General features: G+C 31.6%; 1 protein-coding gene and 1 pseudogene across 1 annotated transcript; both read right to left on the bottom strand.

Moving 5' to 3' along the window:
- Positions 1–3,058: 3,058 nt before the first annotated feature.
- LOC107478086 (NAC domain-containing protein 73-like) lies at positions 3,059–7,516 on the bottom strand. The gene is made up of 3 exons (XM_016098205.3): positions 6,906–7,516; positions 6,424–6,616; positions 3,059–3,701 (listed from the first exon to the last, which is right to left on the bottom strand). The coding sequence occupies exons 1-3, from the start codon at positions 7,020–7,022 to the stop codon at positions 3,151–3,153; spliced, it is 861 nt and encodes a 286-aa protein (XP_015953691.1). The 5' UTR covers positions 7,023–7,516; the 3' UTR covers positions 3,059–3,150.
- A 2,244-nt stretch (positions 7,517–9,760) lies between these two features.
- Positions 9,761–13,812, bottom strand: LOC107478085 (receptor-like protein kinase HSL1; annotated as a pseudogene).
- Positions 13,813–17,251: the final 3,439 nt, after the last annotated feature.

Raw genomic sequence — 17,251 nt, 5'->3', positions numbered from 1 at the left:
ACGTGTCGGCTTATAGACGCCTCATTGGCAGACTTGTCTACCTCACAACAACACGGCCAGACATTTCGTTCGCGGTGGGAAAGTTAAGCCATTTTTTGGACTGCCCTACCACTGCCCACTATAGTACAGCTCTCCGAATTCTCAAATACTTGAAGAATGCCCCAGTAGGTCTCTTCATCTCTGCCTCCTCAGACCTGCTCCCTTCCGGTTACTCAGATGCAGATTGGGCAGCATGTCTAGATAGTAGAAGATCAGTCTCTGGCTACTGCTTCTACATAGGCACTTCACTTATCTCATGGAAGAGAAAAAAACAAACAACTGCGGCTAGATCCTCATCTGAAGTGGAGTATAGGGCGCTAGCACTTGCGATGTGTGAAGCTCGTTGGATCTCATTCATTTTGGCTGACCTACATGTTCCAGTCACCAAATCCATCCCAATCTACTGTGATAGTCAGTCTGCAAGGTATATAGCTGTCAATCCAGTTTTTCATGAGCGTACCAAACATATTGAGGTAGATTGCCATGTGGTAAGGGAGAAAATAATTTCTGGGCTCATCAGGCTTTTGCCTATCATCAACAAAGACCAAAATGCGGACATTCTCACAAAAGAACTTGCTCCAGGACCCTTCAAATCAGGTTATGCTAAGTTGGGATTGCTCAACATTTTCGATCCCAATTTAAGGGGGAATGTATGATCTTTTATGAACATAGTTTTTTTTTTCTTTTCATTGTATGAGTCTCTGTATGTTTATATTTTCTTTTTCTTCTCTTTGGAAAGGTTTATGTAAATCCCAAGTACATGTTTATACAACTCTCACTGTAAGTTGCCAACTTTTTAGACTTGACAACTTAAGGGGAAATGTCACTTGGGTAATATAGCTAATACATATACAAAGAGTGAGTACAGCAGCAATACGCACATACTAGTGTAGTATAGATAGTTAGTTACAAGGTTAGTGTATATAATCAATTGTTAGTTAAAAAGTCATTTTATTAGCTAAGTGAGAACTAGAGTTGTTAGTTCCCTCAACTTCACCCTCTCTTCCTCTGGTTTATGGGTTTTTCACATTCAGAGTTTCAATTCAAGTTTACCTCTCTTTTCAATGTCTCCCAACTATAAATTTAACATAAGTGGAAGGTGATTACACCAATACCAGATAATCAACTAACACTATCTACTTTTTCTAACAGAATTCTCTTTATCTATAACACCCTCTCAAATGTAGGTCTGGCCTGAACTTATACACACTCTAAATTTGGTTCTAAATTTGTCAAAGAAACGTGTGCAACCTTATAAGTTGCTGAAATATTCACAACAAAGAATTATCATTGATTAACATAACCTTATCTTTTAAAGAAGTATAGATCAATCTCTAGATGCTTGCGATGACTCTCTACAAGAGAAGCGGATATTAGTGGCGGTTTTTTTAAGTTTTGCGACAGTTTTAAACCGTCGCTAAATAGAAAATTAGCGATTCATCAACGGCCCTCCTTTAAGACGCGGAGATTTGATTTTGCGATAGTTTCTACCAACCATTGGTATAATCACCGCTATTCATGTATTTTGCAGCAATTTTGACGGACGCGTTATGCCCAAACATGATTTTAAGGTTCTTTTACGACAGTTACTAATTGTCACTATTTAGTGCTGCCAAATTTGATAAAATTTTATTTTTGGCGATTACCAACCATCGCTATATCAAAACCCGCGTAATTTTTCAAATGTATTCCATCGGTTACAAACCGCTGTTATTTATTGTTGCTAATTTTTTAAATTAAAATGTATTAAATTGTTTTTCTTTAAATATTTTGGGAATTTTTTTTGTTTTTGTTTTTGTTTAGTTGCAAAGTTAATTTGGATCAAAAGATTGCTTAGTAAATTGCAATTTCTTATAACAGTTTCACCCATTGTTTATTATAATAATCAAAGTGTTGTGTTACTAGCATTACATCCTATGTTACATTCTAAAACTAAATATTTTGAAATTAATTTTCACTTTGTGAAAAACTATGTTATAAGCAAAGTGATTCAAGTAATGCATGTTTTTAGTTCTGTACAACTTGCAAATACCTTTGTAAAGACACTTCTTTCGACTTCTGTTCTCAATCTCAAAGACAAGCTTATGGTATATTGTCCCATTAATTCGTCAGCATCGTCTAAAGCAAAAGAAAGTTTTGAAGGTGGAAAATAAAAGAGATGGAGTCATAAAGGAAGAATGTCGAAATTACTCTAATCTGTTAGTTAATTGTCTAACCACCTTTCATATTCAGAATGTTGGGCTATCAATTTTGTTAGAGATATACCACACTTGCAATTGTGTATATATAATTTCTGTACTCTATCGTTTAGTTTGTATTAAATGTTAAACAACTCGGATGTAGATGCTAACTAAAAGGTTCTGCCATCTCTTCTCTCAACTCTCTCTGCATTTCTCTTGTTAGCTCTTAGTTTTCTCCTTTTTCAACTAATCTTTAGTACCATTCAATCCTATTCTCCTTATATATACCCTCTTTTTTATAGATAAATCGCAGTAACAACTTATTTACAAATAAATTGTATTAAAAGACAATGATTTTTTCTCTTTTAGAAAGTGCATAAGTCGAACCAATTTACATAAGTCATGTCTATACAGATTGATGGTTAGAACTCACCCAATAATAATAATAATAATAATAATAATAATAATAATAATAATAATACCTTTAAACGGGAGACAGCAGAAAGACAGTGACATAACAAATACCATATTCTTCACTTCGCCGAATTTTTAATTGATTTCTTCCTCAACAAACACAGTAGTATCGAAAATGAACCAAATTCTCTCCTTATTAATAATTATTATTGTTCACTTACGTGCCCTCTTAACTATTTTTTATAATATGTTACAATAATGCCTCAGTATTATATAGAAAACTCCTATTTATGATTTTCCTCTCCTCAGCTCCTTTCACAAACTCTTTCACCTTATATGTCTATTTCCCCAAGTAAATTACCATTTCAACAACAAATTTTGATCGCTTTAAGTAATTTTGTTAAACAAAACAAAAAAAAATCTAGTACCATAAAATAATTATCAATCTCCAAAAAACCATTTTATCAGCAAGCTAATTCTTTCATAGATAAAATGGTAATTTACCATTTTTTCTACACTACTCCTTTCGATTCAAAGAATGATAATTAGGAGCACCTTCATGGACAGGAAAATGTGAAATGACGACTTGAGCCCCACTAGATCTATGTTGGTGTTCCCCTTGATCAAATGATATGAAATTTGAATGGTAATACTCAACAAACCCGTTATTATTATTACCCTTGACAAGTGCGGCTGTTGAAGAGTCTTTGTTGTTATTGATCAAGAGTGAAGAACATTGTCTAGGATGTGTTTGGTAGAACACTTTGGAAACAACCAACTCTCCTTCTTTCTCCTCTTCATCATTGCCAAGGTGGTATTGGTGCATCACCCAATTGGTTTTCTCTGGCTTCCTTTGCTTCCCACCATAGTTTGTGTAGAGAACAAGGATTTTCTTGTATCCTTTCAGCTTCCCCCTAATATAGACTGGTCTGGTCTTCCCTGTTTTGTGCCAACGGGTTTCATTTCCCTCTTCGTCCGAATTCACCTTCCTCCTCTTCCTTGTTCCGGTTGTGTATGCTTTCGACGGCCGGTGGAAGAAGTGCCGGATCAACCCATCCTTGCTTACTCCTGTGCCAAAATTCGATCATAAAATATTAATAATTTACATAAAATTATAAATTTCATTTTAACTTAGGTAATGCTAGTTAGGGTAACAAAAAAGATAATTCACTGTTTTCGTAAATATACGAAAAAACATGTAATTTATCTTCGTTTTAATTATGTTACTGAAGTCTTAAAAAAAAGTCACTTTAAAGTTCAAACTATGATTTTAAAATTACATTTCTAAGATTATTTAGACACCTGGAAATGGAATTTTTTTTTAAGATATAATTATTTATGTATTTGTTTATTAGTTTAAATTTTTATAAAAAATAATTTTATGAGATGGTATCAAAATTTTTATAACCAAAACATTTAGAGTTCGATTCTTATTATTCTTCATAAGAGAAAAAATAATATAAGACAAATAAAAAAAAATTATTCAAAATTTAAATAACTCTAAAAGAAGTTTTTTTTATAATCGTATTAAAGACCTAATTATTTATGTACCTTTTTTACCACTTTAAAATTAAAAAGAAAAATAATTTTATGACAATTATATTTAATAAATAATTATGATTTAAATTGTACTTGAGGTGAATGCACTAGAAAATAATATAATATATAAAATCATGCCTTAATGATTGCAAAACTTTAGCTACGTATTGGTTTTTGATAAAGTTTTAGTTTTTGAAAATATCTTATCTAAACTAATTTTTGAAAGATGATTTTTTTTAAATTATAACATATATATGTTTCATAAATTAAATTAAAAATAAATTTTAATAAATACAAATAATAACAATTGTGTTTGATAAAATAATTCTTAAAATTTAAAAAGACTATAATAAATATAAATATAAAAGTAAATTTAAATATTTATTAATGTATAAGGTTATATCAAATTTTAAGTTTTGATAAATACATGTTAACTTTAAAAATATTTTTTTAATTTTTTTTGATATTTTTACCTTTTAAAAATTATAGGTTTAATTACTCTATTGGTTTCTATAGTTTCGTGAAATTTTCAATTAGATCCCTTTATTTTTTTTTTAATTGAGTCCCAACACTAATTTTTTTTTCAATTAAGTCTTTTTTAGTAGTAATTGGCTTAATTTTATAGGGACCCAACTAAAAAAAATTGGTATAGGGATCTAAATAAAAAAAGAGTGTAAGAACCTAATTAAAAAAAAAATTGGTGCAGAGACTCAATTAAAAAGAAAAAAGCATAAAGACCTAATTAAAAATTTTTCGAAAATATAGAAGCCAATAGATTAATTAAACCAAAATTATAACCACAAATATAAATTGAGACGGATTTATGTATTAGGGTGTGGGCCGGTAACTCCTCCCCCACTACAATTTAAACATTTATTGAGTAATATATAACAATAATAATTTTTTTATTAAATTAATTAATTTGGCCTCATTAAAAGTTTTTTTACTCAATTTTTAGCACTTGATAATCAATTGGAGAATTTTATTTTATATATGCATTTTCATAATCAATTCTCAAACTTAAATAAAATTAAAACTTAAATAAAATTGGTATTTTTTATTATAGAAATTGGTTAAGACTTAAAAAAAATATTTTTTATCCACGACTATTTCCTTTTTTTTAAGTTAGATTTAATTTTGTGGTAGAACTACATCAATTGAAAATACTTTTTAAGTTATGAATATTATAAAGAGTTGATTTTGTAATGGTATTGGAGATATATTTTTAAATAATTGTTTAGTAACGTATACAATGAAAAATTATTTAATTTTTGTTAATATAAAACTTAGAATAATTGAATTCTAAAGTGTATGTTATTATTTAAATTATTAGATTCTTTTTAATTTTTTAACATGTGTTTTTATATTTTATGTAGGATGAATTATAAAATATTTTAGAATTAGTGTATATTTTCTAAAAGATGACAACTACTAAAGATTTAATTAAAAAAATTTTAACCTAATATAATAAGTTAATTATAAATTTTTAGACTATAAGAATTTAACTAAAAAATTAGTAAAATATAAGAACAAGTAAAATATTTAAACCAAAATATTATTATATTATATATATTTTACTCTCACTATAAAATTTTTTTAGATCTATTGCTAAATACAAATACATGAATTTTTTTTATTTAACATATATAAAACAAACAATTTGTACTTTTCACAATACCTCATCAAAAATTTTGTCAAATCAAATCAAGCATAAGTGTCAACATTATTGGTAAATTCATTACAAAGATTTCACATTTATTATAAGATATCTAATCACCTTCAAGTTTCAAAACGTTCACTTGAAATTAAATATACTAATTGATAGGGAAATCTTATTATTAGTTGTTAGAATTTTTTTTTAGGCTCGTGAAATTAAACATCAAATTAAAATCACCGCTTTTATTTAAGAGCAATGCTAGGGCCAGCAACATTTGTGATTGGTAGCCATCAACTAGCCATTAATGATAATTTGATGGTGTGAGATTGGTGTAAAATTTTATCCAATGACTCACCTTTCTTGGTTACATGCTGGCCCTTAGACTTTTCCTTTATTTAAAATATGACTTTAATTTATTATAAAAGGACGTAATAATACTACTCCAAATCTCCAATGTCATGGGAATATATATGTAACAAATTAAATAAGTTCTCGCAAATTATCCAAAACTATAGTTATATATAATAAAAGTATCATTATATTTCTCAATATTATAAAGACTTATCCAGTAGTAATAATATATGCATGCATGACCTGGCAAGTTCTCTGGATGAGTATAGCAGATTCCATTCTCTCCTTCAAGAGTTGGGATGAACTCATCAATTAAAGGGTGAAGCTTGTGAATATCAGATCGCACTTTTGCTTCCAAATGTTCAAGAATCTCTTGATCTGTTGGATCAAACTTCACTCCAGCAGGAAGTCCAGGTAAGTCATGAATTCCACCACCCTATACTTATTTATATTATTAATACAACAACAATAATAATATTATGAATTATATTTCATGAATAAAGAAAATCCCACAAAATATAATAAATAAACCAAATAAAATATATAGATAATCAATTTGTGTAATAACTTGTTGCCAAAAAAAATATAATATATTATTATTGTTATTATAATAATAAAGTAACTCTCTCTCATATATATTTATGATATGAACAATTATCAAACTAATGAAAATTTTTTTATGTGCTAACTAATAACAAATTAAAGGGGTATTTAGAACTAAGAACCTGATCTTGGCATTTGATGTGATGACCACATGTTGGACAAGTTCTAATTAAACTGTCTTTTCTTCCCTCCACTATGATGTTGCCATGATTGTTTTCATGTTCATTGGACTCACTCATTTCTCTTTATTGTTTAATTTCCCTCCTTATTATCCTTCTCACACAACATTCCACTTATGGAGATCTTCTTTTCCTTCCTTTGTTTTTCTCTTGTTCTATAAAACAAATAGAACAAAAACTAAAAAGAGAAAGATAGAAAGTTGTATGTGTTTGTGTGTGTGAGAGATAGAAGGGTTGAGTATGTACTTCAAAAGAGGGATCTAATAATAAAGTAACTAGTAATAACAATTATTAATTAAATATAAAATTAAAGGGAGAAAAAGTTTATAAACTTGTCTCTTCTAAAGATTGCACCACCCCCTCATGCTAGCACTTGTTGAGGTGTGGGAAGGAATTAAAGAATTAAATTCTCCCTCACTTTCTCTTTTTTGTGCTTTCTTTTCAGTTTTCAAGAAGCAGTTTCCTTCCCCCAAAAACAAAACTAAATAGAGAGAATGAGATTAACAATGAGATAGAAGAATAGAAGATAGGATTGGTTGCAATGAGAGAGATAAGAATAATAAAAAAAAATTAAAAAGGAATAAAAACATTGCTTTGATTTCAAGTTTAGGTATGCTTTGTATATATTACTTGGTATATGAAAACTTGTAGATGAATAAATGTTGGTTTTTATTCTTTTTAATTTTTGGGACGTGATTTTGTCCATTTTACACTGATTAAAGGTACATAGCTCTGCTCTGATGATGAATTTGATGAAATAATTAAATAAATCATGTTTAAACTTAGAAAGAAACGATTAAAATATGGATTTAGAGCTAGAGTGGGATTGGGGCAACCGAATGTATAAGCTCAAAGAGTAAGAATTTAGGTCCAATGTCACCCTAGAGTGTTGATAAAGTAAAAAATATAAATACCAAGAAGACTCTATTAATAATAAGGGGGGAAATTGAATTGAAGAGAACAATTGTTTTCATAGCCCAACATAATTCTATTACTTCACGTAGACTTCTCATGCATAGCAAGAAAACCCCTAGCGTTCCCACTCAATAGATATTTTCATATTGAGTGGGAATATTTGATTTGTAACGAAAGTATTGGTTTAATCTAATTTGTCTCTACTAATAATAATGGATTAAGTCATTATTATTATTATTATTATTATTATTATTATTATTATTATTATTATTATTATGAAGCCAACAACTACGATTGTTACTAGGTATAACATATCCTTTTATAAATTTTTCAAATTGCATTTAATAAAAAACAATGCTAAAGAATGCCAATGAGCTATAACTCAAATGACATAGTCTCTCTATATTCATTTAGAGGTTGCGGAATCGAATCTCTCTAAATTTTAATATTAGAATAATCATCCGCACATCTAGTGAAATGAATATCTAATATATCCATTATTCACATTATTTAGTATTTTCATTATTTACCTATACTTTTCCTAAATATAATTGTGTTTATTACAGACATTATATTGAGAATGTTAAAGAGGTCGAATCGTAAGTTTCTAACAACATTGCTTATCAAATAACAAAACTAACAATCTCTTAAAATGAAGGGAGTACAAGTGATCCAAATGCTACTCCCTCCTCTCTGATGAGTTCCTTACTTATGAAATTCATAATTATTATATATATAATTAATTTAGTTTGTGTGCTTATGGATCTATGAGGTAGATTTTGTAAATTTTATGAGATTAACTAAGATTGGAAGTAGCGTCCCTACTTTTTGTCTAGTGTTGGTGGTTGTTAGAAAGCATATTGCTCTATTTGAGTATAAAGGTGAAAATCATTAGGTCCCAACCATCCTTTCGCCTTGATTTATATGGACCATTATATTATTGGTTACTTCATTTTATATTATCCTAGACTTATATCATATCAAGCTAACAAATTAATAGCAGCAGGTGAAAGTATGTTTATGTAACAGTTTATGTGGTACTTAAGTTTTAAAGTCAAGTGGATCGGTGTTTAAGAAAATTATTTATTTATTTATTTATATGCTCTCTTTTTTTTTAAACATTTGTCTCAATAATATATAGATTTTATTAACCATAATTATATATTTTAAATATATAAGTTTTTTAATAAATATTACAAATATCTAAATTTAAAATTCTTCAAATTTTTTAATTTATTCAACACACTAAAAATTTGATTCTAATGTCATATTTTTCTCTTCAAAAATTTTATCTTCATATCACCCTAGGATTTGGAAGGACTATTTCCTTCAAATTGCTTCAGTATAAATTTAGTTAGAGTCGTTATGCTTAGATTTTATGGTTATAATTTTTTATTTAATCAAGTACAATTACAACTATTTTCAGTTAGAGTTACAAACTTACAATGAATATTTATTTATATATAATAAATTCTGGTGTAACTCAACTTGAGTTTAACCAATCTTTCATTAGAAACATCTTTATAGTATGAAAATTTTTCATGACTAATATCAAAATTTTACCATGCATGTCGCATGATATCTTTTTAGAAAACTCCACCGCCTCTTCCAATTATCCATCTTCAAGCCCCAAGATATACTTGGTAATAGTTTTGACCAAATTGTCGATGGCTCTATTGACTTTAATGGAAAAACTTCGGACCCTCTTCTAGTGCTTTTGAGACACATGCATGCAAGAATTTGATCATTTTCATTTTCAAGCCCCAAGATATACATTAGTGCATTTTATTTGGTAAGTGTCAATCCTAGTGATCCTGCAATATATACGAGTCTCCAATGTAATTAAAGCAATAATAGATGTAAAAAAAAAAAATTCAGCTTCTCTCAATTACACTCAAGTTCATCAGCATTCATTATTGAATTTGACATTCTGTTATCGCTGTGCTCGAAGAACCATTATAGTCTTAGACTCTTGGTGACGAGTTGAGTAAAAAGTTTGGTTTAACATAATAACATGCTTTCTTCAATGAGTGAGTGAGTGGGATGGCAAGGTGTATTATAAAATAATGTACGTTATGGTTATGTAAGTAACTATAAATAACTATGTTATAAGAGTTAAAATCAGCATGAAGTATATGATGTTCCTAGAATGGGATCGCAAGGTATAAAGAATAAAGATTGTGTTTAATAAATCTGAAACCGAGTAAAGAACAGCCTTTTTTATTGTCCTAACGTTGAGAAAAATAAAAATTATAAAAATTGATGGTCCAGGATGCTAAGCCTACTAGGCTATAGTGGGCCAGAAGAAGTCACCTTAATTGCCCCCACTTGGGTCACAAGCTGGCGTTACACAACTCGGCAAACAAAGTGATACGGGGAGAATCTTATAAGGACTATGATTTTCTTTTATCTATCGATGTGAAACTATAGTGAGTAGGGACCTTCATAGGAGGGTTCCATCCAATGGAGCTATGCAAAATATTTACAAGTTCTCGAACTATGCTTCTTTTACGATAAGAAATCTCTATCAAAATAAGGGGAGTGTGTTACCTCCCTCACGCTTCGGGATCTGGGAACCGTTGCTGCTTCCGAAGCATTTTCACCACCCACCACATTGCAGGGCGGTTTATAAGGAGAACGTTTGTGCAGAGAAACCTCACACTAAGTACCTTGCTGATTTCCTCCTTGTATGTTGAATCAAGGGCAGGATCAATCACATGATCCATTCCTTTCTGTTCCAACAAGGATGAGACCCATTTTACCAGATCATTTTCCCCATAATCTGCATGATTAGGAGGTCTTTCGGTTACTAACTCCAAAATGACAACACCAAAGCTGTAAATATCACTCTTTTCGTTCACCGAAGAGTATATGCATATTCTGCACAGGACAAAACAAAAGTTGGAGACAAAAGTCAATTTTTTTCTATGTAGCTCTGCTATCTGGTTAATGAGTAAAAACTCAACACATTTTGTTGATAAATGCTCATTAGCTATTTCTTTTCACACCTTGCAAATAACAGAAATCATGATAAGGTAAATAAAACAATATATATAATGTGTCACCCATAATAATTCCACACGAGTTGCTTATGAAACACAGCAAATTTCTCTATAGTTCAGCATTATAAAACATTGTCATATAGACAAAGATAAACAAAGCACAAATACAAATTTTGATAGGCTCATATATTTACTCTGATTTGATATTTTAGAATATAGCATACACAACAAAAAGAGGACTCCAAAATACTGACTAAGTAAATATATAATTAATCAATTGTCAACTGAAATTCACCAACCTGGTGCGATGTAACCATAAGAGCCTGCAATTACAGACATGGACACTCCCCCTTGGCTAGTTCCATTAACAATTTTGGCAACTCCAAAATCACCACTTTTGCTCCAAACTCACCGTGGAGCAATATGTTGTTCGATTTTACATCCCTATGAACAATGAATGGCACAATACCATGATGCAAATAAGAAAGCCCCTCAGCAGCATCAATTGCAATCTTGTACCTTGTTGGCCAATCCAACAAGCTTTTCTTGTTACTCTTCAACATATCAGCCAAGTTCCCATTCGGCATATATTCATAAACCAAGAGCCTGTTGTCACCATTGTTGTAGCAACTCCACAACCTTACTATATTTTTGTGCCTTATTTTTCCTAGTGTTTCAACTTCAACATCAAATTCATCTATTTCAGAACCAACAATCCCGATTCCATTCTTGGTTTCTCTCCATAATTTCTTGACGGCCACAGCAGCACCACTGCTTAGAACAACCTTGTAAACCTTCCCAGATGATCTACTCCCTATCACATTGTCTTCACTCATCAATTTCACAATCTCAAACTCATCAAACCCCAGCTTATGAAACGACCTCCACTTTGAAACATTTAAACTTCTCTTCTTCTTTCTTAAGTTCCTGTATCTCACATAAAACACAGCCACCCCAAGGATGAACAAGATTCTAGCAAGTGCAAATATGGACCTGAAAATCCATGCAGAAAATCCATGCATACCTCCGGTACTTTCTCCCCCTTGAGCTATGACATTTCCCAAATCCTTTAACACAAAGCTCAGGGTTTCCTACAAAACATATTTCATAATTCTTAGTGGCATAATGAGGCAGAGCATCCCAAGAAAGCCGATTGTATGACAAATTGAACTTATTGAGCTTCAGATTCTCCAGCTCTAGAGGAATCTCACCAGAAAATTGGTTACTAGAAAGATCAAGGATAGTGAGCTCAGACAACCTTCCTAATTCCTTTGGAATTGTGCTACTAAACTTATTATGTGCCAAATTAAGCTCACAATTTCACTAGACATTTCATTATAGCTCAAATCAAGAGTACCCAACTGGATCAATTTGGCCATGCTATCAGGGATTCTACCAGAAAGCTTATTATTACCACCATGAAACTCCAAAAGGTTATTCAATGATCCAATTCCATCAGGAATTAACCCACTAAACTGGTTATCCGAAATCCTCAAATCAGACAGATTATAAGCAAGGGATATCAAATTTGAAACTGAACCAGACAATGAATCAGAATTAAGCTCGAGTAAATGCAAATGAGGCAAACCCCAAAGTGCATCAGGTACCTTTCCAGAAAAGTTATTGTTCCCAATTCTAACCCTCCTCAGGCTCATGCAGTTTCCGAGGCTCTCCGAAATTTTCCAGGAAAAAGAATTGAACAACATGAGCAACTCCTCCAACTTTCCCCACGGGCACAAACCCGCCGGCAACTCACCAGAAAAACGGTTAAAAGAGACGTTGATGATCTGTAACGGTGAGTTAATACCGAGTTCACTCGGCAAGCTCCCAAGAGTTCGTTTCTAAACAATTTGAGCTCATAGAGGTTCGGTGAACGAGCAATTCTCGCTGGCAACAAACCTTCGAGACTGTTGTTCTACAAATTAAGGGAACCGAGTGGCAATTCGCACAGCTCCTCAGGGATCATTCCGGTCAACTCGTTCTCCGACGCGTCGAACTGCCAGAGACGCGTTAGGTTGCCCAAACCCCTCGGCAACGCGCCGGTGAGCGCGTTTTCGTATAATTCAATCTACAACATGCTATTCAACCCCGAAAACGATTCCGGTATCTCTCCGGTGAGTTTGTTCTTCGAGAGGTCGAGATTCTCGAGGCACGTGAGGTTCCCAATGGAATTCGGGATTGGACCTATGAGGTTGCAACCCGAGAGCCAGAGTTCCTTGAGGTTAGCGAGTTGGCCGAGTTGACTTGGGAGCTGTCTCGGCGCAAAGGAGTTGTATGCTAAATGAAGGACCTTGACTGACGTCATGTTAGTTAACGAGTTCGGGAATGGTCCGCTGAGGAAGTTGTTGACTAAGTCAAGTAACACGAGGCGGTGAAGAGTGTGGCTGAGTTGAGCGGGGATGTCGCCGGAGAGGTTGTTGAGGAGAGGTCGAGGTGGCGGAGTGCGGTGAGGAGGGAGAGGAGGAGGGAATGGTTCCAACGAGAGTGTTTTGGGAGAGGTCGAGGTGACGGAGACGGCGGCAAGCGGAGAGGGATTGAGGAATGGTGTCGGAGATGAAGTTGTCGGGGATGGAGAGGGTGGTGAGTGCGGGCAGGCGGCCGTTGAGAGTGGCAGAGGGGAGGTGACGGTTACGGGAGTTGTGGTGGCGTTGCGGCACGTGACACCCCACCAATGGCACGGGGTTGTGTCTGAAGGGTTCCATGAAGAGAGTGAGTTGTCAAGGTCGGTTAGGTGGTTCTTGAATTGGAGTAGGAGGCGGCCTTCATGGTTTAGTGAGAGAGTTGGTTATGAACAAAAGAATAAGACGAGGAAGGTGTGAGTAACTGTAAACGGTTAAGTTGTTAGTGTGGTGGGGCGAAGAACAAGAGTAGTGGTGTGTTGGTGAGAGTAATAATACTGTTTGGTTTGAGTGGAGTTTCCTTGATGGATTGTGACTGGGTGGGCGAAGTGCGTGTGGGTGGATTTGGTGTTATTTACTTATTTTGCATGGGGAAAGAAAGACGGGAAAAAAACTGGGAAAGGATCAAGAGATGGGTGCCATTACGTTCCTATTTTTGTCTGTGAAATACTGAAATTATCTTCTTTTTTTTGTATGCTTTTTATATTTTTATTTTGAATATTTAAAATGTTGATAAAAATAAAAGAAAATAATAAATAAATTTATGTTAATATTATAAAAATGAATAATATATATAATTATATAAATATCATTTTTTATTTTTCTGTTTTTGGTTTTTAAAGATAAAAAAGAGGTGGCTTGTTACGGTTGATTTAACAAGTGAATACAAATTTATTAGATTTTTTATTTAAATAAGTTAAATAAATATTTTAATTACCAAAATAAATAATTATAAAAATTATTATCGAAATTCGTTTTTTAGTCAATGTAAACGAGATAAGACATGTGTGCGTGATACGTGTAAGTATAAACGAGATATAGTAAGATAAATTTTTATTGTCTATTTTGCCACACAAGACTTCACGGTTTTGTCTTTGACGATAGGGATGATAGTCGAAGTCACACACACTCTGATACCATCTATAACAGCCCAAAACCACCTGCTAGTACGATATTGTCCACTTAGCTTTAGCACACAAGGCCTCACGGTTTTGCTTTTGACGATAGGGATGATAGCCGAAACCCCCCACACTCACTCGTCAAAATGCGTCATACTAGGGAGAGGTATGCACACCCTTATAATGCATGTTTTGTTTCCCTCCCCAACCGATGTGGGACCTTACAATATTTCATATCTTCTTCTTTTCCGTTTTTCATACAAAAAGTAGGCAACAATGTCTAATAATAGCAGATATATGGTTGTCTGTGTGTACCAAAATTGTCGTATGAGAAACAGCGATAATGGGATGATATTTGAGTGTAAGAATCTGTTACTCTTGCGCACTCGGCGTGTAAGTTCGTTGTCCGAGTTGAAAATTTTGATATTGAGCAACTTGGTGGCACATGGAGAAGAGAGTTCGAAAGGATGGGGTATAGGTTGCTAGTACCATTGGGTAATGGAATTTTCTAATTTCGACTATTTCGGGTTCATGGCGACGAGCATGTGCGATTGATGTTCGACATCCATGGGAGAATCATGGCGGAACAAGTGATGAAGCTTTCCACCAAGGTTGGTAATGTTGGTGGTGGTGGTTCTGTACATTCGACATTTGTACAGGATGACCCACCTCTCGTACCACCACCGATTCATGTTGCCAGTCCAGTGGAAGACATGGAGGTGGGTGAGGAAGACTTCAACGAAGAGTACGTTGCGGATAGCAACGATAGTGATTCTTCTAAAGATGATGAGGAAGAGGAGTTTGTACCGAAGACACCGGCCGAGACAGCGGTGCGCTATGTTTTGTCTCTCCCTACCTGATTCTGACATTATCAGATGTACCAAGTTACTATTATACATTGGATATGGACGTTATGCATGAGAAATCTCCATTTTCCAACACCTTCTGATTCGCAACTGTAGCATGTTCAACAAAGTATTTTGGGTTTTTTCATCCTGTGTTGAGGCTTTCAAGCATTGCAAGCCGTGGATAATTATTGCTTGAGAAAGGATAATTATCAAGTATTGGTTGATTTGGTCCAACTTTAAGATAAGCTCGACGAATTTCATCTCTTTTACTTGGATGAAATTAAATTTCCAAATCATTGGTCGAATTCATGGATCTCTTACCAAATGACATACTTCTCAGGATTAAGTCGTGGACGCTTTGACTTTGAATTATCTTGTTGAGGAGTTAAAATACTCATGTTTGATACCTCAAGTATTGAAGAGGTTGGTGTTGATGTAACAACATTAGAAACATTTTCACTCTTCTCGCTAGTTTTTCTAAAAAAAAGTGTCTATTGTTTTCATCTTACTCATGATTCAACTAAATTACTACAATTGAGAATTTACATAAATAATAAGATAAACATTATGCAACTGAACTAAACTCAATTTATTTTATTTTTTGCAAATCAATAATATCAATGTCATAAACAATTAATAATGAAAACAAATTTTAAAAAATACAAGGATAACATTATAATTACATAATTATCATCTTCAATTTTTTTCAAAAACCTAAATTATTATTATAATATAAATTAGATAAATAAATAAATATATAAATTATTAAAAAAAATAAAAGAAATAACTTAAAAAAAAGAAGAATAAAAAATAATAATGGAAGATCAAAGACTTTTTGTTATCTTTTAAGTTGTAATAATAATAAAAATATAGAGTGATATTTTATTTTTTAATTAAAAAAAATAGAAGAAATAATTTGTTGACTTCTTATTACTTACTGCCCTTTTAAATTCTTCATTTCTAATATGAATTAGGACTTATTTTTTAACTAAACATATGGTCTATTCATAATTCAAATAATACACTACTTTTTAATTATTTTTTATTTCACCCATATTTTAAATGAACATTACAGACAGGAAAACAATTTTTCAAAGGGAAGGGCATATGTTTTTTTTAAGGGGTCACTCTTTTATTTTTTATTATTTTTGTAAACAATTTTTTTTTGAGGGTCACTGCCTCCCATATAATATACCAAGCTTCGCTCCTGCACATACATGGAGGGTTTTTTTTTAAGATGAATTTTAAGTATTTTAAAATTATCAATATTTTAACGATTTTAATTATTACAGAATGCAATAAATTCTATTTTTTATTTTGGTACTACATAACAGTGTGCGAAACACACACATATTAGTCCAGTTTGTAATTTATTATAGGTTGTGTAATAAATATTAAGTTTGATTTGTTATCAACGTAAGATTTGATCTAACATAAATTGTTAAATAGTATGATATTTTAAAAAAAATAATAAACAAATAAAGTCAAAGATGTTAAAAAATAAAAAATATATATGAAATTAAAAAAATTAGTTTAGTCAACAAATATTTAAATATCATTAAAGATACAAGTTTAAATCTTCATTATTACATTTTTATATTAAACTACCATTTTATTAAAAAATATTTAAAATATTGATAAATTTATTAAGAAAAAAATAAACCAAAATTATAGTCATAAATAATAGATTTTCATTGACAAAATTATCCAAAATTTTTAAACTATCATTTAATTATTATATTAATTATCAAAAAATTATCTCTTTTATCGATATTAGGAATATTTTAGAAGGTTAATTCTATGATGTCTTTCATTTGATGTCTAACTTATTTTTTATAATAATTTTTAAATATTTTAAATATTTTTAACTTTCATATTTTTAAATATAAAATTCATTATTTAATTTTTTTAACAATTAGATAATAATTTTTAGGCAGTATAACAATTAATAAATACCATTTTTAAAATTAAGAACTTATTCCAAAAATATGTATAATGACGAAACAT

The sequence above is a fragment of the Arachis duranensis genome, chromosome 3, assembly GCF_000817695.3.
Source record: "Arachis duranensis cultivar V14167 chromosome 3, aradu.V14167.gnm2.J7QH, whole genome shotgun sequence".
In the NCBI taxonomy this organism is placed as follows: Eukaryota; Viridiplantae; Streptophyta; class Magnoliopsida; order Fabales; family Fabaceae; genus Arachis; species Arachis duranensis.
Note: the sequence above shows the minus strand (reverse complement) of the source record. Positions and strands in the feature narration are given on the sequence as shown.